Below are 26,886 nucleotides of genomic sequence, written 5' to 3' on the forward strand. Positions count from 1 at the left end.
CGCAATGCCGGGGAACGACGGAAACATGGCGGCAGGGAAAGGGGGGAGGCGGGTAGTGATTGAGCGTGGTCTCCTAACCTGGGCGTTTTGTTTGTGTTGGCAAGTATGTTTGTGTCAACCGCTAAATCTGTGTTTTTTCCCCTTTAGGCGGGCGAGAAGGTCTTTTCAGTTTTTGGAGACTTTCAGAATCCTTGCCTTCCCCTGCTCACCTGTAGGAATTTGCCCTTCCTGCTACTTCTTGTGTGTTTGCGGGGAGCTTCTCATTGTGCCTCTGTCACCACAGGGCCCGAGGCCCCGAGGAAAGCAGAAACGGAGGAGTTTTGGAAGCAGAAATAAGCCCTAGCAGAATGGTGATGGCTCTTCTCACGGTCCTCCTGGCTGCTGTAGAAAGATGGCTTTTAAACCTGTATGCTTCTGGTTCTGCCTCCCCCCCTGGGAAGCAGCCCTGTCCGACTGCCACATCCTGGGAAGATGGACATCCTGATTTCTTATTGAAAGGTATATAGTTAGAATCATAGAATAGAATCATTAAGACTGGAAAAGACCTCTCAAATCATCCAGTCCAACTGTCAGCCCACCCCCACCATGCCCATTGTCCACATCCCTCAGTGCCACATCCACACGGTTCTTGAACACCTCCAGGGATAGTGACTGCACCACCTCCCTGGGCAGCTTGTGCCACTGCATCACTACTCTTTCTGAGATGTTTCCTAATATCCAACATGAATCTCCCCTGGCACAATGTGAGGCCATTCTCTCCCTCCACTGATTACATGGGAGAAGAGGTCAACCCCCCACCTTGCTACAACCTCCTTTCAGGTCATTGTAGAGAGTGATAAGGTCTCCCCCAAGCCTCCTCTTCTCCAGACTGAACAATCCCAGTTCTCTCAGCTGCTCTCCATAACACCTGTGCTCCAGATCCTTCACATCTTTGTTGGTCTTCTCTGGACATGCTCCAGAGCCTCGGTGTCTTTCTTGTAGTGAGGAGCCCATTATTAGTGATTAGTGATTATTTCATTATCTCTGAGAAGCTGCTTTTGAAAAATGATGATGATGATGTTTACATTTTAAACATAAGCACCAGTTAAAATTAGAGAATGTCAGTTGTTGATTGGTTAATGGAACAACTTCAGTTCTATCCTCATGTTTTAATAAGAAATAAATATCTGGTCTTTAAAAGAATTAGGTCACAAAACAGGAGAAGGGGAGAAGGGTATGTCATTTTCCTCATGGTTCTGAATAGTTAAGCTAAAAGGAAAAAAAGCTTGAAAGCAAGAAATATTCCTAGATACATGCCTTACTTATGGATAGCCTAGTGTATGCACGGGGACAAAGGTGCTATTGATTTTCCAGATAACCGAGCTGTTTAATATCCCAGTGCTTGTAATATTTGGAGTTCACCCCATTTAGCTCTTTCACTTTGAATAACATTCTTTCAGAATAAAGACATTTTTAAAACTTTGGATATAGCAATCCTGGGAATCACAATTACATACACTTCCTCTGAAATGCAACAAAATGCAATGAATTATTGAAGTATTGAGTACCATGAGAATTGACACTACTTTGTCAGTCTGCTCACTATTATGCTAATTTGGTTACTTCAACTCTGATAGAAGAAATGGAAATGGTCTGAAGGCTGTCAACTATTAAAGTGGATGATTAAAAGATGTTGTGAGGGTTTCAATAGTGTTCCTGGGTTGTAAGACAGATTGACTCTTGTGGCCAACTGAGACCAGCCGAAAAAGTTGAGATGCTTTGTAAATGTCAGTCTCTGTGATAAGTCTAGAAAGCAGTTAGTAATTCTACTTCCTCTTCAGATTGTGAAGATCCAAATGATTTAATATAATTGGGACAGAATACTGCAGTCTGCCCCAAAATTCTTGTCAATAAGAACTGATTTTTAGTTTTGTCTGCTATTTGCATCTACTCCATTGCAGAATGGCTTGTAAAGCAACAGAACTTAGTTTTCGATTGCTCCAATAACATTTTCAGCGCCAAGTGGATTAAAAAAAACAAACAAAAACATACAGGTGTCTGTTCTTTTAACAGATTTCTTACTGCTTTTGTATTGGTAAACTTGATTACATTATTTAAAACGTGCATCTGTTTTTGCATAATGTGTAAGAAAAATGTATAATATATAATGTATAACATACATATATACACATATAATGTATAATAATGTATAATAACATAGTAAAGATCTCTGTTGCCTTTGAACTGAAAGCAGATGGTTCTTGCTACCTCAGAACATCCCACTTTTTTCTGTCACTGCAATTAAAAAAATAGGATAAATCTCCCAAATAAAAATATGTCTGATAAGAGATTAACTTACAAAGAATTAAAGGAATGAAATATGATGAAGTCTATTTATCACTGTCTTATTTAAATAGAAGCAGTCTAATATATCTCTTAGGGCAGAATTACTTGGTTGATACTGCAACTTGTCTTACTGTAAGATACTTGACTTTCTACTGGATGGTTCTTTAATTACATCAGTAAAGCAATACATACTCAGTAACAGAAAACAGCATGTGGATTCAGAATTTTTGGATATGTCTCCAGATTGAAATTGTGAATGGAGAGTCTTCTCTCAAGAAGTACATCTTACCTTTTTTTCCATTACCTAGAAGCAGCAGTAGTATCAAAATTATGTGGTATGAATACTAATCCACTGTTATGACTAGTTATGGTGTCATAACTGAAGGATAATGTTCGATAATGGGAGGTGGTTCTAAAAATGAGCTATAATAGCAGGAAAAGCTTATCTTATGACGTGAGGTTGCTATACATCTGACCCTCCTCAAGCTTGCCTCAGATTATGAATGAGCGGAGAGGTACTCTGGGGGAGAATGTCTCAGGCACAGTTTGCTAATGAGAAAAAGGGATAAGGGATCTGCAGTCCTTCACTAAAAACATCTACTGTGGCAAATGCTAATGTGTCTTCTGCTAAGAAAGGGGTTGAGGTTGTCTGTACCTATCCTACCTCAGCCACCTTGGAGCTGTGTGTGCTTCAAGCCAAGATAAAGTGAAAGCTCTGGTGGAAGTCATCTGAAATCTAACAAAGTTCTCTAAAAAGATCCTTTCATTCCTTTATGAAGGGAGAAAATTTAAACCTTATAAATTGTCAGATAAAGGTCTTAAAATTATTTTGTAAGGCAGACCTACGACAACTGCAGAAATTTGCAGTAAAAGGAACATATTCATGAATTGCAGTAAATGGAACATATTCATGAATTCCTTCCTGTGTTACAACTAGGAAATTTCAAGATGCCAAAATGCACCACCTGTCATCAAATTTAGCAGTAAGTCTTACAATGACTTATTTCATTCTGGTTTACAGCTTCAGATCATTACAATAACATTTGTCACTCATTTCGACTTTTCATATACAAAGTGAGCCCAGTAGAAAAAGTTACAATCTGGTGGTCCAGAACATTTTGAGAGATACTTTTGAGAGTAAAGGAACTAGAGTTTGGAAACTTCTGAAAATATTAAAGACATTTAAAGTGTAATCTTTCTGAAAAGATCTTTGGATTTAAGGGATATAGAAAGAAACCTTTTAATTGATTTTCTACCTCAAAACTATAAATACTTGTGAGTAAGACAGAATGACCTAGAAAGCATTTCTAAGCATTTTTTTAAGGAAGAAACTGTTTCAGCCACTAGGCCTAGTTCTTCCATTCTGGAGTCTTCTGTTAGCAACATAACTAAGACTGCATAGCTTTCCATGGTTCTTTCAATTAGTGCTTAACAGGTAAAATAATTATGTCAGGTACAATTTAGATATCACTGATGCTGCTTTAGAACAGAGAATGGCCTTGATAAGTCCTTTATACTCCAGTCCCTTTCTTGTCATACTGCAGTTCTCTTATTTCACTCCTCCCCAACATATGTGTTGTTGTTTTTTTTTTATTTCTGAAGCCTCAGGAGCCACAAAGATGGAAATATACAGAAGAGACTGAAGGCTGTTTTCTCAGTTTTCCTGAGTAAAATCCTAAAATATAAAACAAAAAATGTCTGTGCAGTAGATGGTAGGAGTTACTGCCTCAAAGTGAATTTCATACCAGCTTCGTGCTGTGAAGAGAGCCATGTGAGACAAAAGTGGACGTGCTGAAGAAAGGAACAGTTCTTCATGTCTGACCATTTCTGGAGTGCAGGCACATGATTGTTTCCACAGGAGACTGCCTGGAACACCTAAAATTAGGTAACTCATTCATATCTGAGAAAAATGCATGAGGGGTGTGTCATTCCGTTACAGCAATAATGGTATTGTCCCTGATTTCCTGTATTTTAAGATTAGAGCACTCATCAAGGATGTGGGTAAACCAGATGCACCCTCATGTACCTTTGATGATTCTACTTATCTTGTCCGACCTACAGGAACATAGATTTATCAGAACATGAATCAGTACTATGATTCAGTTGAAACTGTTCTACCTTCCCATGTTGTTTACCTGTATTATCCACTGTAGATATAATGTGGAATATATTGCAGAGTACGATATGTGAAACAGTGATCCGCTTGTATTTACGCTAACATTTTATGGAGTTTTCCTTACCTCCCACACAGTAAATAAGTATAATATAAGATATAACCACAGAATCATAGAATCTCAAGGTTGGAAAGGACCTACAAGGCCATCTTGTCCAACCATCCTCCCATTGCCATTGCTTCCACAAGCTACTGAACCATATCTGGTAGCATCCTCATCCTCTTGAACACTGCCAGGGATGGCGACTCCACCATCTCCCTGGGCAGGCCATTCCAGTGCCTGACCACTGTCAGAGAGAAAAACTTTTTCCTCATGTCTAACCTAAACCTCCTCTGGTACAACTTGTGGTCATTTCCTCAGGTCCTGTTTGTTGCCTCGGAGAAGAGGCCAAATCCCTCCTCAACACAACCTCCCTTCAGGAGGTTGTATATTATATATTAAAATTACATTAAAATAGGGAAATATGATGGCTCATAAAAAAGGTTGTTCTTGTTAGTGTAATAGTGTTCCTGTTGAGGCTGTAACTGGCTTAGGTCAGAAGTGTAGTTACTCTATGTATTGTTACTATCATCCCTTCATGAGTTATGCATTTCAGCATAGCAGTTTTGCAGAATGAATGATTCGGTGATATCTGTATTCAGAATGGCTTGATTTCAATCCATGAGTAGATAACTTCTGCTCTACAATCTCTACTCAGGATTTATACGATCCAACAATGTGCCCTTGCCACAAAGGCGGCTAATGTTATCTTGTTCTGCATTAGGAGGAGTATTGCTAGCACATCTGGAGAGGTGATTCACCCCCTGAGCACTGATGAGGTCACATATGAAGAACTGTGTCCAGATCTAGGAACAAGAGAGTCATGAACATATTGGAGAGAGTCCAACAAAGGGCCACAAAAAGAAAAATAAATAAGTGCAGAGCCTTTCCTGTGCTGAAAGGTTGAGAGAGGTTGGCTGTTCAGTGTAGAGAAGGTTCAAGGGGATTTCATCTGTGCTACAGGCCTGTCAGTCTGACGTTGGTGCCAGGAAGGTCACGTAAGAGATCATCTTGAGTGCCATCACATGGCACATAGCAGAAAATCAGATGATCAGACCCAGTCGACATTCGTTTATGGTAGGCAGTTCCTCAGTAAGTTTGCAGATGACACCAAGTTGGGAGGAAATGCTGATCTGTTTGAGAGTAGGGAAGTTCTGCAGAGGGATCTGGGTAGTCTGGATTGATGAGCTACATACAATTGTGTGGTATTCAACGAAGTTAAATGCTGGTTCCTAAGCCTGTGCAACCTCTTGCAGTGGTATAGCCCTGGGGAAGGGCAGCTGGAAATCTGACCAGCAGAAAAGAACCTGGGGATGCTTGTCAACAGATGGCTGAACATGAGCCAACAGTGTGCCCAGGTGGCTGAGGAGGCCAATGGCAACTGGGCCTGCATCAGAAACAACGTGGCCAGCAGGACTAGGGAAGTACTTAGCATTGGTTAGACTGCTCCTCGAGTACTGTGTTCAGTTTTAGATTGTTCACTACTAGAATTACATTGAGTTAGTTGAGCATGTGCAGAGAAGAGCAATGAAGCTAGCAAAAGGACTAGAAAACAAGAGTTATAAGGATGGCTGAGGGAACTGAAGTTGGTTTTTCTGTAGAAGAGGCTTCCTGAAAGGAGACTCCATCAAGGACTGTGTCGGTCTCTTTTCTCAGGTGACAAGGAGCAGGATGTGAGGAAACATCTTCTAAGCTGAGCCAAGGGAGTTCTAGATCAGATATCAGGAAGAATTTTTTCATGGAAAGGGTGGTAAAGCATCAGAACTAGTGGAGTCCCCATTCCTGGAAATATTTAAGAGAGGTATGGATATAGAACTTAGGGCTGTGGTTTAGCAGTGGACGTGGTAGTTAGGTAAATAGTTGGACTTTATAATCTTAAATGTCTTTTTTAACCTACATCATTTTATGATTCTATATAAATACCTAAGGGGAGGGTACAGAGAGAACAGAGCCAGGCTCTTTCCAGTGATGCCTGGTGACAGGACAGGAAACAATGGGCATCCTTTCTTACTGTGAGAATAAGAAAGCACTATCACAGGTTTCTCAGAGAGGTTGTGGAGTCTTCCACCTTGGAGATCTTCAGATGCCGCCTGGACATTGTCCTGAGCAAGCATCTCTAGATGGTTCTGCTTGAGTAAGGGGTTGGATCAAATGATCTGCAGAGGTACTCAAACATTCTATAATTCTGCGATAAGTAACCTGATTTACTATAGTATTAGTTTTGAAGTGATCGCATCTCAAACTAATAATTCCAGGCCCCCTTTTAGTCAGTGGAGAAAAAAAGTCATTAAAAAATAAAGGAACGCATTTCTAGGGTGTGATTCATTGCACACTGAAGTAGTCATCCAAAAATAGATCAGGTGGACTGTGTCCTAGAAGCTCCAGTGTAACTGTAAAGGAAAACTGAGGTGACAAGTTTAACTGAAGGCAGCTACACTGCAGCTGTTTAGTGTTAGGTAAGATGAATCCCAGTCAAGGACTTAATAGACAAGTTGTTCTATATACTCTGTATGTCTGCCCAGCACACTGCTGACAATTGATCTTGTAGGTGCAGTGTATAATGTGCTATCCAGCTGGGAAGGATGGACAGGATAAAGATCTGAATCAGTGGATGAGATATTCTGTAGATGTTCAAAATGTTTTTCTTCGGCAATAAACGGGCTTCAGGATTTCAGAAGAACCCAGTTCTGAGGCAGCTAGAAAAATTGTTTTTTTTGGTATGTAGTGAGACATGCAGATGGTTCTAAAAGTCTGTTTTAGATCATGGACATATCTGCCAGCATAGATAAGAAGCTGCTTGCCAATTCCAAATGTACACACATGACATTTACTCAATCACACATAAACATAAACAAGCAAATAAACAGCCCCCTCCTCCCATAAACTAATCAAGCTTTTTCTCCTTCAGATAGAAAAGGAGGAAAGAAATAGCCTGCTATTGTTTTGTTTTTAATTCTTTTCTATTTTTAAATATGAGGAGGAGCTCAGATAATATATTGATGCTGGAACCATTTAGATACGTAAGTAAACAAAAATATGCAGATTTAGGAATTAGTTTAGCCTTATCTGCAAAAGAAAATTAAACAGAAATAAAATCATAAAACTTTTGCCAGCTTTGTCCAATGAGACTGAAATATATCCATTATGGAGAGCCTTCAATCTTCACGCTATGAATCAACAAAATCAATGGCTGTTGGGCGTAACTGGCCAAATTGATTGTATGTTAAAACTGATTTAATTATATCATTGTCATTATGGTTTGGATAAATTTGGCTTTGATTTTAAAGTATCAATCTTTCTGTAGAAATTCTGTAGGAGCGTTGGAAGGAATTGGGGAATTAACTTGTTTAAGAATCATATTAATGGTTGTTTTTATTTGATAAGCCTCGCCCAATTTTCACTGCCTTGGACATTTTTATATTCTGTAGAGGAACATTCAAAATTTAATTTGAGAAAATGCACCCTGGGACTTTCTGTGAGCATTTAAGTAGTGTAAAAGGTGAATTTTTATGATGGTATAACAGATATGAATATGTCTCCTGATTCATTCCTGCCGTAGTCAGGCATAGTACTGGAGATGTTAGACTATTTGGAAGGTAGTGCTGCCAGAGAATGTGCCATAAACATAAGAGAATAGTTAAAACAGATCTTCTCATGAAGAACATTCTATGCTGAGACGAGGATGCATGTATGGTATATTAAAAATAAATACTTTTACTACATAGTCAGAGCTTCAGCTGTCATTTGAATACAGTGACACTCTTCATACAGACTGATTTGTGTGAAGCTACACATGAAAGTGCGTTACTTCCATGCAGAAATGAGTTTGCAGACACATTGAAGTGTTTTCTTTTGTCTGACCTGAAGTCACCTGGAAGCAGGTGGGTGCAGTAAGAATGAAACCAACCATTTTATTTCTTTCATTATTTGTGTTCAGTGGCTGTCAGAAGACTGGAGTTCTCTTTTCACTTCAGACATAACACTGAAAAAGGCATTTTGTCATTGAGTGCCACAGTTTCCTTGTTGCTTCCTATGAATAGCAGCACCTTATAAAAGCATTTGTATTATTTTCACTGAATTCTGCCATGCCTTTTGCAGTACTTATACAAAATCTTGTCCAACTGGTATTCTCTTCCATAGTGTCTTTTACAGTGAGGATGCTGAGGCATGGGAACAGGTCACCCAAAGATGTAGTTGATGCCCCATCCCTGGAGACTTTCAGGATGAGGCTGGATAAAGTCCTGGGCAACCTGATCTAACTATGGTGTCCCCATTCACTGCAGGGGAGTTGAACTAGATGACTTTCAAAAGGTCCCTTCCAACTCTAAGGATTCTATGATTCTATGGAGTGGCAGCTGAAAGCCAGTAGGATACCCTGAGAAATCAGTGGAGCTAGGTGTCTAGGTGAGGGACTGAACTGAGTTCTTTGGGTCTAGGTCATGCTAAACCTCTCTCCAGGCTCCATCATTTGTATTTACTAGAGCTATATTGACTGTAATGGATAGACACGTAAACAATTTCATGTGAGCTACATCTGGACAGGTAAGTCCTGCACTGAATCTGACTTTTCCGTTGTTCTTTTTCTATTTTTTTTTTCTACAATTTTTTTCTGAGGGACAAGTAATTGTTTTCTAAAAACACGCTCAAAAATATGCATTATTTTCTCAAGCATTCTTAGAATCCTGGAATCAGTAAGGTTGGAAAAGTTGGAAAAGATCACTAAGGCTGTGTATAATCAATGGATATACAGATGGTATATATATATCCAGGAGCTTAGCTAATATGATTTATATTGGAGTAATAAGAGAAAGTCACTCACCCTATCCTGGGCTCACAAGGTGAACTCCAAAGGAGCAGATCTCCAGAGAGATCCTTCCCCACTGGCAGTCAGCTCTTAAATGGGTCCAGGAGGGGTGGAGCCACGCTCCACCCCTTCCTGCAGCACAGGTGATTTGCCTTCACCTGTGCTCCCGTGGCTGACTCATTGCTTGCCTCAGGTGAGGTTCAGGCCATGATTCAGCAGCCCCATACAGGCTGTCTAGTCTAACCATCAACCCATCCACACTATGTCCACTAACCATGTCCCTCACTGCCACATCAGCACATTTCTTGAATACCTCCAGAACTCCAGGAGCAGTGACTCCTTGGGCATTTTACATATTTTTCTTCTTCTCCTTAATAAATTTTTATTTATTTTTCTTTAATAGCATACTCTCCAAAGATCACCACCTTCAGGTATAGCAAAAATACCTGAAAGGGAAAGCAAATACAACAAAAAAAGTTTTTTTGACTGGAAATTTATTTACTGTTTTGTGTACACTTGTACACTGAAACTATGCAGTGTAGAAGTGTCTAAAAAACTCACAGAAATGCTTGTGTTAAATTACTATAGTATCAAATTTGAATAGAGTATGAATTGTAACTTGCAAATATGGCATTAGGTAGATGATGTAGTGTTATAAAAACACTGAGGACACATCTCTGGTTCATTTGTCTGGATGTTCAAGAGGGTAGAATCAGTCTTTTCTGTTAGTTTCCTTCAGTACACTGCTGTACTGCCCGAGAAGATATTAGCAGTAGGAATACCAGTTTAGAGAGCTAAGTCTGCTGCAAAAAATTCTGTGGCAAATATTTTCTAGGGTGAATTGACTTCATTTTTCTCTTGATCCCAGCACTTCCCACTGTAGAACGATAAGGGAATATTATTTACTCTGCTGATAGATAATGCCAATGGAATGTCACTGGATAAGGACAGCAGGATCCAGTGTATAGTGTAAACTCAACGAACTTCTGCAGGAGCTTGCTCTGTGTTCCACTGGAGATGCTAAAGAAGGACTGCTTGGCACGACAAGAAATTGTTGGAAAAGCCTTTTTCTTGTGCAGTGAGTCCTTAGAGTTTATATATGTCACCCGTTCACCTTCCAAAATGGCCAGAACATACATGTGGAAAAGTGCCTTCTTTTTGAAAAAAGATTATTGTTTCTGTACAAATGTGAGGAGGTGTGGTACAGGTATAAATTTCTAAAACTAAGTACACTTATAATACCTCCAGATCAGTACTTCTCAAAGGCATCTCTGAGATTTGGCTACCATATTTTCAAAGTTCCATAAAAAAATCTCAGCCTTTATTTAGTAAAGTGGCTGCTAGTAACTTCCAAAGTGATGTGTATGTTTCATTTCCTGCTAATAGCCAGGGAACCTTCCACTACCAGTACTGGATCTTAGAAGCCCTTACTGTGTCTCTGTACTCTGTATCATGTTTTGCATGGACTGACAGGGCTATTGCAGCTCCAGCTCCACTGAAGTTGATGTACCAGCTGCAATAATATTTCAAGTCAATCCTTGATTAGTTAGGGGAAGGTCAGCTATTTTGACTGGCCTCGCCCAGACAGAGTAACAGAATGAAGCTCTGCCATCAGTGTCCTAAAATAGATGACCCTTTTCATCTGTCAGGCTTGAGCCAGCCACATGGAACACAAATTAGGAGACAGAAATCAATTCACAGGGCATTGGGAAACACAGCAGAAAGTCAAGCAAAGAGAAACTTCTTCAGATATGAGCTGTACTCTTCAAACTGCTTTCTAGCCACTTGCCTAATAATTTTCTTTTTCTTCTTAAGTAACTGAAAAAAAAGAATTGCTTTTTTTTTTTTTTTTTTTGTGAAGATAAGTTCAATAATGAAACTGAGTGTGGGGATATTTTTTGGAGGTTTATTCGCAGCTCTAGGAGTTTTGCTCTTTTTGGTGGCATTTGGAACTGATTATTGGCTTCTTTCTACAGAAGTAGGGAGGTGTTCAAAAGCACCTGAGGATGTTGGGGTTAGTATGGATTTTTATTTATAATTTTTTAGATTTATTTCTTTCTTAGGGATTCAATTCTGTATGAATTTTTGAACATACTCATTTTGACATTCTGGAGGCTTATAAGCCTACTTCAAAACCTCTTGTAAACAGCTGTAATCAAGTCTAAAATTCATTCATTTTTTATGATACTACTTTAGCAATACGACATTCTCACACAGGAACTATAACTGTATAGACAGGCTATAGCTAACCTCTGCTCAGACAGGCTGTGTGTCATTGTAATGGTGTTATTTTTTACATAAATATCTTAATTTCACTTGAACTTCATTCTTTCACCTGTTTGAAAAATAGTATGATAAAGGCTTTCATTTTTATTTTTACTTTTCATAGACTGAGATGGCCACGTTTCATCATGAAGGTTTCTTCTGGAGGTGCTGGTTTAGTGGAAATGTAAGAGAGCATAACACCAGCATGTGGAAGTTCTGGTACAGTAAGTAATACCTTTCTTTTTATGTTATCTACAATAGTTGGATCTCAAAGCTGTGGAGCTTTTCTTAGTGCTTATGAATCACTGAATTTCATTTGGTCTATTCAGTGATCAGGTTCTTAATCTATCTTCAAATAAATTCAAAAGCGACAAACACTTTTAAAATCTGTACTAAAGGATATCCCAGGACAAAATCATCCATGTTTAACTATCAGTTTACTCTTTCAGTAGTAGCCTGTCATCTCAACTGAGAGTCCATTTTTATCAAGACAGTCTCTTGCTATGTTGTTAATGGTCTGTTCATTTTCATAAAACAGGGAAAAAGAGTCTCATGCTTAGGACAGTCCATGAGTTTTTGCTTGAAGTTTTTGCAGTTTCTCCAGCTAATTCTATCAGTAGGTGAGAATGGTGTAGGACACATCTCCTTCAAAAAAAAAACCTCTACTAAATGTACGGATGATCTGTTTTCTTTCAATATGTGCCAGGATTCTGGAAGATAGTATTTGCCCCCAAAATTTCAAATGAAGAAAAGGTTGCAAATCTTATCTTGTTGTGTTTGACCTAACCTGTGAGATATAGTTATCCCTCACCTTATTGCTGAGTTTTAACAAACCTAGTGAAAAACAGGTGCTTTCATACAGTTTTAACTTCAGTAACCCATATTTTGCTAAATACATTGCTTGGATATGCTGTAATGAGCAAGAAATAATTAACCCTCACAACAGAAAAATGCATATGCATGTAAAAGCATATGTACGTGTTGCAGTGTACCAGATCCTTCCCTTCAACCAGGCTGATTTACTGTTCCTGTAGTACAAATCTGAGCTGCCCTTTAAGGAAAATCCCTGGCAGAAGATAAAGGCTGCTGTCTCTTACGAAAGCAAAATCCACTGCAAAGCTACTGGGGGGAACACTGAATCTTACCCTATGAAACTCTGCTTATCAATTTGAAGAACAGTCTTAGGATATTAAATTCTCAAAGCAATAAAATATTAGTAACGATCTCTCTCTTTCTTTTAGCCAATCAGTCACCTTCTAAGATTTGTACACATGCTTACCTCTCACCATTTCCTCATATGCGAGATGAACACAACTCAACTTCTTACGACTCTGCAGTCAGTAAGTATTTTTTTTGGCTGCAAATGGATACAATGCCCATAATTTCAAGAAAACAATTCAGATGCTTTAGTGCAGAACTACATTATCTCTCCACAGAGTTTAATTAATACAGTTTTGGTGTTTCGTACTTGTCAGACTTTTACAACGTGCATATTTAAGACACTATTTAGCAAAGCACTTAAATGAATGCTTTAAGTATGATGGCAGAATGGAAATCATTTCTATAAGCAGAAACATTTCCTTTTCATGCTTTTTTTCTTCAAAATAAAAAGTATCTTTCTTAGGATGAATGCTTTAAACAATTACTTCTTCTCATGTATTCCAATTAAACTGTTTCTTGTTAAATAAATAAATCACATGTGGAAATATATTGCATTTTTACCTTATGAGAAATGAAGAGAGGGGCCTTGTTACAGTCTAATTTTATTCAACTAACTCAGATATACTGCACTGAATGCTGGAGGTACCAGTTTCTCTCAGCTGACACAGACACTGAATATCGTGTGCCATACATGAATAATATAAACTAACATTTTATTACTGTGAAGTATTGTTCTGTGAATTAATTCTAGTATTTGAAAATATTTACTATGTTAAGGTGATATTAATGCCAAGAAACTCTGGTGCAGTAACAGAGAGACATAAATATATATACGTATGTAAGATACAGAGCACTGATAACCTTGTGTTTGAATACATAAGGAAAGCTCTGGAAAGCTCTGTTTTTTCTACTCAGTTCAAAAAATTGGTCACATTTCATCAGATCAAGGGCTTTATGCAAATGTATTTTTAAGACTATCACTTCTGATGGTTATTTCATATAATTTTTGAAATAACCTATGATGTATGAATGCTGCTGGTATCTGAGCTACTGACTCAATGACTTAAGTGATCCCTGAAGCTGTAATTATACCTTTGCTAACTTTGAAGTGTCTTTCTAATCCATTTTTTATGCTGCAAAAATGAGAAGGAAAAGAATTTGTATTGGTAACAGTTCTGTTAATCTTTAGAAATTATGAACTGTTTGTCCAGGAAGAATTCATACCTTACCATTCAGAGTCAGAGATCTAATCTGTAATGTTGAAGCACATCTAGAACAGTTTATCTTTTCATTTGAAAATGACAGAGCCATCTGCTCCTAATAATCTAGACGAAGTTGGTATTCAACCATGCACTCATACATTCACAAAGGATCTTCAAATCATATTGCATGATTACATAGAAGTGGACAAACAAAGAAGAAGAAAGGAGTAGGAATATCATCAAAAGTTTAATTAATTTCAGTTAATATTTGCCAAAAGAACACTGCTCAAATATAATTTTCCTATCTATATTTCATATTAGGAGATTAAAAATAGGCAGAACTGTACTATAGATGCTGGCACAGGTAGAGAATATTCAGAGCCATTCCTGCTGTATAAATAGATACAGTTGGATTGCTTTGGATCTCATTAAAACCAGAGAGGTTTTTTTTATGCTTCCAATTCATTTTCAGCATCCAAACAGAGTTATTTACCAGAGCAAGTATACTTGTTTAAGAATCTTTCACAACTTTTTATTAAGAAAGTTTTATGATCATCTCTTCAGTTAGTACATTCAGTTTTCTTTTAGTGTACTTTGACAGGCCTGCCCATTATGTTTGGCTTTTTAAAACCTCACAGAATCTACAATTACTAAATTAAGAAATACTGAGAGTTATTGCCTTCTTGATTCACAGTGAAGGAAATGCTTTTCTGTAAAAGATAGTGGTGAAAACCCTCCATTTGACTTCGTGCAGAAAAATAGTTTGTCAACTACTTGTACATCCAGATGGCTGAACCTAATATTCTCATATTAAATATGAGAATATCTCAATAAAAGAATAAAAAAGCACAGAATGAAAGGGCACTACCAAGAAATTGGGGTTATTGTTCCTTTTTTTTTTTTTGGTTCTGCTACTGTATCTTGATAGAATATTTCCATTTTTGTGGATCATAGTTTTCTAAAACGTTCACTTTTGGGGATAAAAAAAGTCTACCACACTTAGTTCTTCAGAATGATTTTTCACTTCGTTTTTAGAGAGATCCTCAAGTCTTATTTTAATTAGGAGTGCATAAGAAGAAATATGCTGTCATCTGAAAAATATTCAATTTGCTGAAAAATAAACAGCTGAATAAAAAGCTTTAAATTTCATTAGAGAAATCAAATGTGTATGTACAACACAATTTTCTTAAAAACTCGAGAAACTCGAGCCTTCTGTTCAGAGAACTTTCTCAGCAAGCAAAGGCATGTGAATTCTTTTATTCACAGTTTGGCTTAAGAGGCAGTGGGGCCTTATCAGAGCAAATTGGCTTTAATTGAAGCCCCTAGTGCAAACAGAAGTGTAGTTTATAGCTGGAATGCTATGATACCATCCAGTTAGAATAGCTCAGGCAAACATAAGTTTCCTGAGGAACCATGAAATCTTGGATCAATTTTGATCGGAGTGAGTGGACCAAGTTCTCTATTGCAATTATTCCTTTGGCTTTAGTATCAGTAATAGTTTGGCTCAGACTTTTTTTTTTCCTAAGATATAGTTAAAAAGAAGCTAAATCTATCCTCTCTTAATTTATTTACATCCTTCCATATATTGGTTTTAAGTTGTGTATGTGACAGATCCCAAAAGACTCAAACACGGAAGATCTCAAAGTCTAAAGTGTTAGTATGCTTTACTCAAAAGGCTTGGTTCAACCTGGTGAGGAGACTTAGACTATGAGCTCTTGGTGTCAAGAGTTATAGTCTTATTCAAATGCATATTTTAATGTTTCAGGCTTCCTTTCGTCGTTACTGTCAGATGCATGATTCGCTTGGAAGGGTTAGAAAGGACTTCTTTGAAATTGCAGTTTTCTGTATCTTAATCTCAATTATTATGGCTTTATTCATACTCTAGTTTTGTTAAGTATTATGGTGGAGAGAGGAGGACTTTACCTACCATCAGTGTAAGCTTCAATCAATAGCTGTGCTAGCCATCATTTACAGTTAATGGACTTAAAGAAATTTGCAGTCAATGCCATTTGTCTTAACCTGAATTAGGAATCTAAGTGAAGTCATTGGAATCCTGTCTCCAGTGGCTTTCTGTGATGTTACAATGGTTTATGGTGACAGCCATGCCAGTGTGCAGCTATTAAGCAGACAGACAGCACTTCATTGTGTCACCAGCAGATTCATTTCTATGATGATTCACAAACATAAGTGAAACAGACTGAAAGCTAGAAATAAAAAAAAAAGTTAGACCATACAGTGAAAGGTACCGGAGAGTGATCTTTTATTTATTTTATTTGAAATATATTATTCTAATATAAACCTACATACACATATGTATAATCATAATTAGATCAGTTATCCCATCATGCTATTTTGAAAACATAATAGTATAGTACTTAAATAAAAATTCATTGCAAGCTAAGTTAATTAATGGTATCACATTACTGGTTTACTTAACAGTGACATACAAGGCTCTCACACTTTTATAAAAAATCTCTTGTACTACCAGACAATACTAGAACTGTTTTGAAAAATGTTTGAAGTCCTTACTCATACAAGTTGTCCTGTTTGTCTAAAGTGTGATAATTTCTAAGAAAAAGAGGTGCAAGATCTAGCACTTCTTCAGATCATTAATTTTATTTTTGAGGGGCGTTTTTTTTCCAAAGTTTATTTGGAAATAAATAGTGGTTTCTTAACTTTGTAAATTGCCTCAGTGCCGCCTGAAGCTACATTTGGAGCCATTTAATGGAGTGCTCTGGCACTTCAGTTTAATACTCTGATCTGTAGCTGCTAGTACATTTTTTTTTTCCTTGCCTTTATATCTTATTTTGTCCAGTCTTGGGCAGACTGCCAGTGTTTGAAGTAGTGCCTAATATGATATGCAATACAGAATGTTTATAGAACTGAAGAGAAATTCTGGTTCAGCAACTATTGCATCTATAATAGTGTTATCAAATTTACTGGCACGTGTATTACTGGGCTAAAATTAACCTAATGTAATCTAGGAAATATCAGCAATGAAATCTGAAAATAATAATTGTCTAGTGAAATGCTAGAAGTAGCCTATTTTTAGGGGAAAAAATGCTGTTATGTAAGATGGTCATATAATTGTCCATGAGAAATTGTAATATAGTACATTTACTGAGGGAAAACTCCCCAGCCACCAAGCAGTAATGAAGCAGGAAGCATTTAAAAAAGCAATATATTCAGACTGCAAATACTATATTTGTTTTACTGTTAAGGTTATTTGAAGAAAAAAAAAAGATTATTACTACTAAGGGATAGTTAAGGGTACTTAGTGAAACTGGAACAGTTTTACAAGGTTTACTGTGTTGCCTCACACTTCTGATGGGAGCTGTGATGTTGTTTACAGTGGTTTATCTGCAGAGAAGATGCTTCTGATTTAGAGCACCTCAGGCACTTACCTTTCACTGTACTTTATATTGTGGGTGGCATTTTGATGCCTGTTGTCAAAAGTATTTTGATATCTCTTACATTAAATAGTAAGCATATTCTAAAATACTCTGTATAGTCAAATCACAGGAAAGGTTCACTTAAGGACTTAAATTTATTGGTGAAAATTTTTGGCAAGTTCTCCAAGTCATTTTAACTATTATTAGCAATGAAGCACTGTACTCACACAAAAATTCTTCAAAAAGATTTTCAGCTTTGTAGGGCTTAATGTGTTCAATATTAAGCAGATTTGTTGCTGTTGTTTTGATTTATTTCTTGGCCATAGAAAATGTATGGGCCAAGTCTTTTCCATTGTTGAGATTTTGAAACTCCTGAAGCCAGCAAGGACAATAAAATATGTGATATATTTCAGTGAGGTTGATACCAGTGTCTCTAGTAGTAGATGTGTGCCACATGGTGTCATGAGCTAAGCTTGTTCCTGAATAGCTGACTATGTAACTTCTGAAGTGTGCATTGTAACCACATAAAAACTGTCTTGCCTTTTAGGTGGCATGACTGTGTAATTTTTCAAATGCATTATTGCTTCTTTTTCACATCATGCACCAGTAACATCTTAAAATATGAAACTGTAGCTTGAGTTTATTGTGGATCTGGAATCCACAAAAGGAACCTTTTCATAACTATTTCTCCATAATCCACTCCCCTTGCTCAAAACCCAATACTATGGCTACTTTTCAAATGATGCAGAAGTCTCTAGAAGAATCTGACTTAGGATGTTTTTGGAGAAAAGCAGTAGCAAGGCAGAATTACAGGTCATGCAATTTTGGAGGAATATATTGCAGCTGTATTATTCCCGCAGCATATAGGTTGAAGGTGCAGAGCTCAAAGACAAGCATACAAGCTGTACTCCTGTTGTCCTCTAAGTACTGTCTTATTTTTAGGCCTGCCTGTCACTACCAAGACAAATGTTGTACCCTGATGAAGGGACAGCTTACCAAGACAAGTTACACATCTCTCTGTTTAGCACTCTTGCAACATAGAGCAATGATACCTAAGGTTAACACTGCAAATACATTTATTTCAGACTGTGTGGTAATGCTTATACTTTATTTCTTCCACTGCAGGAAATACTTGGAATAATATACCTACTTGAGATAGATAATTCTGACATATCTGTGAAGTAAATTTACTTAGTGCCTATTACCTTTTGCAGAGGTGAATTCCTTGTACTCTGGCCAGAAAATGGGCAATCTTATGAACTACCTCAGCAATACTTGAAATGATGCAGACTTCTCTTAACATCTTGTATGGGTGCACTGAACAAATATTATTGAAGCAGACTGTTTGGATTACAGTATCATTCCTTTTCAGGGGCTATAAAGAACCATAATTCAAAAAGCATTTTCTGTTGCCTTTTAGCGGTCATGGTTCACCTCAATCTCAGAGCAGTGATGCTCTTGACTTAGAAAGTTCATTATTAGGTTGGCTTATTTCAACTAGCTCTTTTTTGTTTATCTGTTTATGCCAGCTAAACTAATGATAGCAATAGGGTTACTCTGTAATTTTGACTTATTAGCCCCATGGGAATTGCTCGTCTAAACAGAGAAGGTGGGAAACTGATCTAAGCAAAAAATTGTCTGAATATGAAGTAAGTGAAGTCTTCTTTGCAAAAAAAATGGTTGTCTTTTAACTCCTTTAGTAAATCATAGAATCGTTAATGTTGGAAAAGACCTCTCAGATCATCTAGTCCAACCGTCCACCTACCACCAATATTACTCACTAAACCACGTCCCTAATAATTACGTCTACCCTTTTCTTAAACGCCTCCAGGGATGGTGTCCCCTCCACCTCTCTGGACAGCCTGTTTCAGTGCCTCACCACTTTTTCTGAGAAGAAATTTTTCATAATATTCCACCTGAAATTCCCCTGGCACAACTTGAGGCCATTATCTCTTGTCCTATCTCTGTTATCTGGGAGAAAAAGCCAAACCCACCTCACCACAGCCTCCTTTCAGGCAGTTGTAGACAGCGATAAGGTCTCCCCTGAGCCTCCTCTTCTCCAGACTGAACAATTCCAGTTCCCTCAGCCTCTCCCTGTAAGATTTCTTCTCCAGACCCTCACAGCTTCATTGCCCTTCTCTAGACATGCTTCAGGGTCTCTTAAGATGTTTCCTTGGACTTGTGCCACAAGTCTTGTAGATTGTGGGGGTAGGATTTTGCATAAAAAGATAGATTAGGGAACTCTGCAGATTTCTTTACCTATCTTCTTTATTTTCTAATTGATGTTTAATGATAAAGTTGCTGGATAAACAACTGTTAGGACTATCAGAATACCCCTACAATTCACCAGAGAAAATAATTATTTATAGAGGAATACAATGGAAAGTTATGCCAGAAGATAGCTAAGTCAAATCAGTATTTTACTTATAATGCATAAAATAGTTATTCTGTTGAAGCAGAGAAACTGCTTATCTCTTGTATAGCCACAAAGAGGTTTAAACATTTTTTCATCAATTATATTTGTACTCCTTTTGTGTTTATTTTTCAGGAATATTTGAGCAAATCAAGCTTTTCTGGTAAAATTTCACTAAAAGCTAATGTCAAGACCAGATAATGAAACTGCACACTAATTTCATTATGCTGTAGAAGCTTATGTCCTCTTCTATCTCTAGAAACACTGCTGTATAACTTCAGGGAATGACCATAATGATATTGAAGTAAGCCCTTTCAAAGTTCATTTTGGCCAATGTGCCCTGTTACGTAGCGTGACTTTGAAGTACCTTGGGCCATCCATGTAAAAGAGTTGGGTGGTTATAGGCTGATTTAGCAGTATTAGGTTTTAAATGAGGAAGTAATGTCCCATGGACTTGGGAACTGCAATGGAGCTTAACAAAGTAGCCCCATGAGTAAAATAATATGAAATTGCTTCAAAGACCCAAGACTGAAGGACTTAAGAGATTTACTTTCTCTAGCCTCCATTCACTGTCCATTTGCATCAAGTGAATCATTAAACTATGTGTTTAACTTTAAACAGGTTCCTAAATCCCCTAAGAATTTGAGTACTTAAAGCATAACACGCACTTAACTGCTTTGCTGAACCAGAGCCTTATTTCTCACCTAATATTTATTTATTTGTTTACATAGAAGGAAGCTGTGTATTGGATATGAACCAAAAAACAGTTTTATTCCTCTGCCAGCTAATTTCAGACACATTCATCTTCCCTATGCCCAAATCTGCTGATCAGCGTGGCAGAAAATTATATCTCTGAGTCTTTGCCTGGATTAAAAAGGGCGTTATTTTAAAAGTGTGGCTAATGTGATGTGGTGAATGTGATCTAACTAACACATACATATACAAGGCTGAGATAAGCAAGATGATGTATACTTTAACATGAGTTAAGCTGGTCAAGTTGAAAACTGTAGATTTTTGAAACATACTGATGGGAAGCACAAGCTAGTAACATGTAGTTCACCTTCAGATTTCCGATGAGAGCAAACCTGAATTATTCCAGAATAGCTGGCTTTAGCAGGCAGGATGGATTTGAAACTTTCAGGATCTGAACCAGTATAATAGTTACTTAGTTGTGTTTTGCTATAACAGTAAGTAGGTGCTGTCAAACGATAAGTGGCAGTTTCTTTTGTGACTCACTTTTTCTGACGTGCCAGCTGGCTTATGTGCTTTCCCTCAGTTGGGTGGAAATGTTTTTCACTGACTGAATTGTCAGTGCTTCAAGATTTTCAGAACTGACGATGGAGATCTTTGCAACTCATAATTTTACTAATGGGTTCTGTTAATGTACCAATTTTTAAATTCATGGGAGAAATTTATGTCAGTCTTGTAGCATTTGTAAAATGATGACTTTGTTAAATGGATGTGCAATTAAGCAGCTAAAAAATAGTTGTTAGAAAGACTCTTTTGGCCAGAGTATGTCACAAAACTCTCGGCTCATTTATCACCAGCTGCATCCATTAATTAAGCACTGCTTGGCACTGTCTAGCAGGGACTTCTGAAACATCAAATTCTAATAAAATAAAAAGAATTTTAGAGCAGAAACAGCCTGGTTTAAAAATTGTTTTTCAAGTTATCATTTTTTTTTTTAAGTTTCTCTTCTTTCCTGCTTTAGATTTCCTTCTGTTGTATATAAACTAATAAGAATGATGAACTTGAAAATTATAGAGAATTTACAGATTGCTTTTGGTGGTAGGATCTGAGTACTGAGAAAGTCAAAATGTTACAGTCCTCTGTTTCTCCCAGTCAATTTTGGTGAAACAATTATATCCAACCAGTCCAATCATTTCTCCAAAAGAATCTTTGCTGCAACTTCAGTACACCATTTTCTAAACATCATAGATTTTGTCAAGTTACTGTTTTTCAAGTCACTGTCTAAATGTTAAGTAGGTGGACTTCATTTGAGGTAACTTAAACACTGTTTTTCATGATCACCAGATAGGAACTGGGTTCTGAATCTCCTTTGATCCATGTGATATATAATGTACATACACAATGGAATGAATGTTTGGTTTGTCAATAAGTGGAAAAGTGGAAAAGAAAAATCTTTATTAGCCAAATATGTAACTTAAGTTCTAAAAAAGTCTGATATGCGTTCTTTTTCTTCCTTTTTTCCAGTTTATCGAGGTTTCTGGACAGTTCTGATGCTCCTGGGAGTGATCACTATTGTGATGGCTAGTTTCCTGATCATCTGTGCAGCTCCTTTTGCCAGCCATATTCTATACAAAGCAGGAGGAGGCTTTTACATTATTGCTGGTAAGTATATTGTTTGCTCCATCAGTTAAGGCATTAGAATAGAAAGGATGAGGTATTTCTCCCCATTTTCTGTAACAAAAATTATACAATCATGGTTAAAAAAAAGGAAGTTTGTGCCCCTGTGCTTTGGCTTGTGGAGCATCTGCCTTGGGTACAATTCTTTCTACTGTTATTTGAAGCCTTTCAGAAAGCTACCTTTTGATTACAATAAAAAGAAAGAAGTACAGGACCGTTCATGGAATCACTGCATTTTCAATCTACTTATTGAGCAGGAAAAGGCAGGCATCTTTAGGATGCTGCCTTGTAGGATTCTCAAGGACTTCTGCTAAGGGAAGTCAGGGACAGGGAGTGAAGGTGGTAACGGCAGATTCTAAAGAAGCTGAAAGACACAGCATATTCACATGACAAGTATACGAGATGTGTTTTGTATGTGATTGGAGTACACAAAATAGTTATCAAATATGAGTAAGTGGGAGCTCTAAGCTTCTGTAAATGAAACACAGTAAATAACTGAATTTTCTCTTTCCTCATAACCCACACATAATTTGTAGGATGCATCCTCCCAGGATTGAGCTGATATGGCCAGCTTTCTGGGTCACTATTCTATTAACTTTGACTCTGGAAAGATGTATAAAACAATAGTTTTTTAGGATATAAATGACAATATGTGCTCATCATCATCCTAGTTTGTATGCATCTTGGTGTTGTGGGGCAGAACACTCATGCCAAGATCAAGAGGCTTGAACTCTATTTCTACTTCCATTATTGACCTACCAACCTGCTTACCTTCTTCATATTGCATATCTGCATACACATGCTAATAAGATCATAATTTCCTCTTAAAACATGTTCAGTGAAATGTGAAGTGTTTTATAATATTGTTGCTGAAAAAACTCTGGAATACTTGCATTTGCTCCTTTGGGGATTACTCCTCCACACTTTTAAAAGACGTGTAAAAATATTCATGATCTGTTGGAATTTCTAAGGTATTTCATTATTTTGGTCACTGATTTGCTAATTAAATGCTTTTGTAAGTCCTGCTCATTTGCTACATTTGTAATCTGTGAAAATCTCTGCTGTCTCTAGAAAGTGTTAGAGACTATAAGGGAGGAAATGGTAAGACACCAGGAACTAGCAAGGAGACCTCTGAAGTGAAGTGTGCTTTCTCCACTCTGAGTCAGTTAATCTGCCCTAATTTAAGCAAGTTAGATTCCACAAGTCTAGGCTAGTTCATCCTTGGCTTCCCTAAGAGGCCTGTTGAAGGCGATAACAATAGTCATTAAAAGTCAAAACTTTAGCTACGAAGTTCTCCAGCTGGCAGTTAATTTCATCCTGGAGGAGGGGCTGAGCTATTCTGAAGGTGGCTCAGATGAACATACTATCGAATCATAGAATCATCTAGGTTGGAAAAGGCCTTCAGGATCACCAAGTCAAATCATGTGCCTGACCTACTAAGCCCCATCACTAAACCTTGTCAATTACTGCCACAACCACATATCTCTTCAATGCCTCCAGGGATGCAGACTCCACACTCCTGGGCAGCGTGTTCCAATGCTTTACCAAGCTCCCTGTGAAGAAATTTTGCTTAATGTTCAATCTAAATTTCTGCTGGCATAACTTACTCTTACACTTGTTATCTGAGGAAAGAAACCAACACCCTCCTTGTTGAAACTTCCTTTCATGTAGTTGTAGAGCAATGAGATGACAGCTGCTCTAAGTCTTGTTTTCTAGTCCTTTTACCAGCTTCATTGAGCAGAGCTGTTTTATTTAAAATATTACTGTTTTTCTTGTTGAAAAGCAAGAGCATTTAGTAAAATTCTGCTATGATTTCCCAAAAGAAAGTGGTGACAACAGAGTACAGGACCCATTAGGCTAGCCAAGATATTTTAGCTTGGATGTGGAGATAGAGATCCTGACTGCTCTTCTGCATCTGCTCCATCATACCAGTAGGACAGAGATACTTGGGAAATGTACTTACTGTAAATATCATTATCCTATTCAAAACTTCAGAACATCCACAAAACCATACCCAAAAGTTTGATGCTCAGCTCTTCTCAAAGTCAGCATACTCACATAACCAATGTGTCTAAGACATGTCCATATCTTGCTACCAAAGTGTGATTAGCAGTTATACTGGAAGGAGGCTAATGAGAAGGAAGTTAGTCATCACAGTTTTTTCTGTGAAAGTCTGAAAGCAGAAGATAGGAAGATTGGTCATGTTCTTACTTCTATGTGTCCTTAAAGAAGAATACAAGATGAAGCAATTTTAATAGCTACTACTGGACTGAAGTATTTGTATCCTTTTGCAATCTTAATTGACAAAATAGGTACAGACAATTCACCTAATTTCTGCTAAAGAATGATTTGCCTTACAAAGCACTTGACAGAGCCTGGGGAAGAGAGCCTAAGCAGAGATTCTGAATGACATAGAATAAAATTCAGTTGTAAAAAACTTCTTACGGCAATCACATTTCATTTCCCATTCTCAGCAGGGCTGGCTTCAGAAATAAGGCAGCACAGAGCCTTATCTAGTCAAGTTTTGAAAATATCCACTAATTGATAATCCACAACACCTTTGAGTACTTGTCCTACTTTGACCAGTTTGTTTGTGATTTTTTTTCCACGTGTGCACCTGACATTTTCCTTGCTGCAACTTGTAACCATTCACTGTGCACTTCTCTGAAGACTTTATCTCCTATCTTCTCTATACCTCCATTTAGAAAGATAAAGTCTGTTTTCTGCCTTAGACTAAAATTTGCCAGATGAGCCTCTTCTTGTCCTCAATCCATCTAACATTTTTGGTAGTCATCAGTTTTACATTATCACTCTTTCACTGGCAAGTTTCAAACTGGACACTGTGTTCCAGGTATGTTGTCACGAGTGCTGAGTAAAGGGCAATAGCAGTACTTTCAGATGTAGAGCTGCTGATGGTGCTTTTATTAAGTGCAGCTCTATATGAGCTTGACTTTCCTTTTTGCTGGACTCTGCTTAAAATCTTGCACACAGATAGGGATCATTCTTGTGCTGTAAGGAAATTGCAAATGAGCAACAGCCAGTTCCTTTGGACCCTCTGTCCTTCAAGGTAGCCTTTGCCCCTCAAAATAATCTCCCTTAGGATCCTGTCTACCAATTCCCTGAACAGGCTGAAGTCAATTCCCCTAAAATTCTGGCTCCTGTTTACCTAGGATTTCTCCTAGGATACTAAACTTAGCTATTTTATGGCCATTATAGTCATAGCTTTTTCTTATTTGAGTAACAAGTCCATCATATTTTTTCCATTAGTTTGTCTGTTCCAAACATATCTGAAAAAGTCATTGTTGATGCAGTCCAGCTACTTCGTGGATTGCTTGCACTCTGTAGTGTTACCCTTATGGCAGATTCTGAGATTGCCGAGTTGCCCGATGGATCTTCTCTCATCCCAGTAGTCCTCATGTCTCTGAGAATGGGTCTTGTGGATACAGAAGCCTAAACCCCAATTGCAACACTAGCCACAAAGGCAAGAGCCGATGCACACTGCATGCCACGTTTTGCCCAAGTCTTTGAGCAGCAGGTTTGAGACCATCATCACTTGGGCACCCATGCCCTTACCTCTCACTCTCAGTGCTCTCTAGGAACACACTTGAGGACTGAAGGTCTCACTGCTAGCGTCACTGGTTCCCATGTGGATGAGCTGCAAGGGGGTTATACTCCAAAACAAAGCAGTCTCTGAAGCTTTTGTTCCAGTGTCATAGATGTAGGCTTCAGAAAAAGCAAACAACTACTCAAAGAGAAATTCTCCTGCCTGATCTGTGGCAGTCACAGAGCTGCCTTTTGATCACCTCAATCTTTAAGAAAGTCTTTAAGGTTCTTTTATTGAGCAGTGCTTCTGAACTAGTAAATGAAGAAGCACACACAATTAGTATTTGTGGCAGCTTATTTACTAGCAGCTTTCCATGTTAAGCTTTCAAATTTCACCTGAGCTTGCACATGGAACATAGATATGCTATGCCAGTGGGAAAAAAAGCACATATTAGTTCAGCAGTACCACAGTCAATGTCTCGAGCAGTCTCTTTGCAACCTCATCTCCATATCTTCAACATCAAAGGATGAAGCAAAAAGCAGCTACAGTAGTACAAACTGTAAGAAGCCTTATGGTTTCTTCAAATGCCATAGGAAAAGAAGAGAAAGTTGCTATAACATTATTACTTAGAGCAGTTCTCAGTAAAATCCAGATTATTCTGGGGCTGTTCTTGCAAGACGTCTGGATGGCGGTTAGTGCTTTCTTGTTGTACTGATAAGAAAGCAAGACCTCAGGGTGTGCATAGAACATTAGAGAATCACACCCTTGTGAAGATGCAAGATTACAAATTTCTGCTTCCTGCCAAAAGAGAAAAAACCTTCAATCTTAGCTACTAGATGAGGACAAAATCTGTCTTCAGACATATGTGCCAACTCCCATAACTCTAAAGTGGGATCCTCGGCATGTACTTTGGAGTGGAATGTAAACAGTACTTTTCAAATAAAGGTCACAAGAGGCCGGAGTAAGTGGATCTATAGTAAGGACAGAGACAAAAAATTAATTGAAATATATATACATACACATAGTTGTGCAAGTTTTCCTCAAATGAGAGTTCTAAACTTCTAGGCAGAAGTTAAAACTCACATCATTCTTTCCAGCACCTGTCGTCTTCGTGTCTGCATAGTAAAAGATTCATGCCATAAACAGCCATTCATCATTGACAAGTGAAAGGCATTTCTACGTGGGAAGAATAAGTAGTAA

General features: G+C 37.8%; 1 protein-coding gene across 2 annotated transcripts in view; it reads left to right on the forward strand.

The window, feature by feature from the left end:
- Positions 1-102: 102 nt before the first annotated feature.
- Positions 103-26,886, forward strand: part of TMEM182 (transmembrane protein 182) — a 34,346-nt gene continuing 7,562 nt past the window's right edge. Inside the window, exons 1-5 of one of the 2 annotated variants that reach the window (XM_019623251.2) lie at positions 103-498; positions 3,928-4,210; positions 11,732-11,831; positions 12,849-12,947; positions 21,990-22,127. In XM_019623251.2, the coding sequence (XP_019478796.1) occupies positions 11,738-11,831; positions 12,849-12,947; positions 21,990-22,127 (331 nt within the window). In that variant the 5' untranslated portion in view covers positions 103-498; positions 3,928-4,210; positions 11,732-11,737. Of the gene's footprint in view, positions 499-3,927; positions 4,211-11,000; positions 11,357-11,731; positions 11,832-12,848; positions 12,948-21,989; positions 22,128-26,886 lie in introns of those variants that run through there. The other variant, XM_003203156.3, reaches the window with a different exon arrangement.

The sequence above is a fragment of the Meleagris gallopavo genome, chromosome 1 (genome assembly GCF_000146605.3).
Source record: "Meleagris gallopavo isolate NT-WF06-2002-E0010 breed Aviagen turkey brand Nicholas breeding stock chromosome 1, Turkey_5.1, whole genome shotgun sequence".
Lineage (NCBI taxonomy): Eukaryota > Metazoa > Chordata > Aves > Galliformes > Phasianidae > Meleagris > Meleagris gallopavo.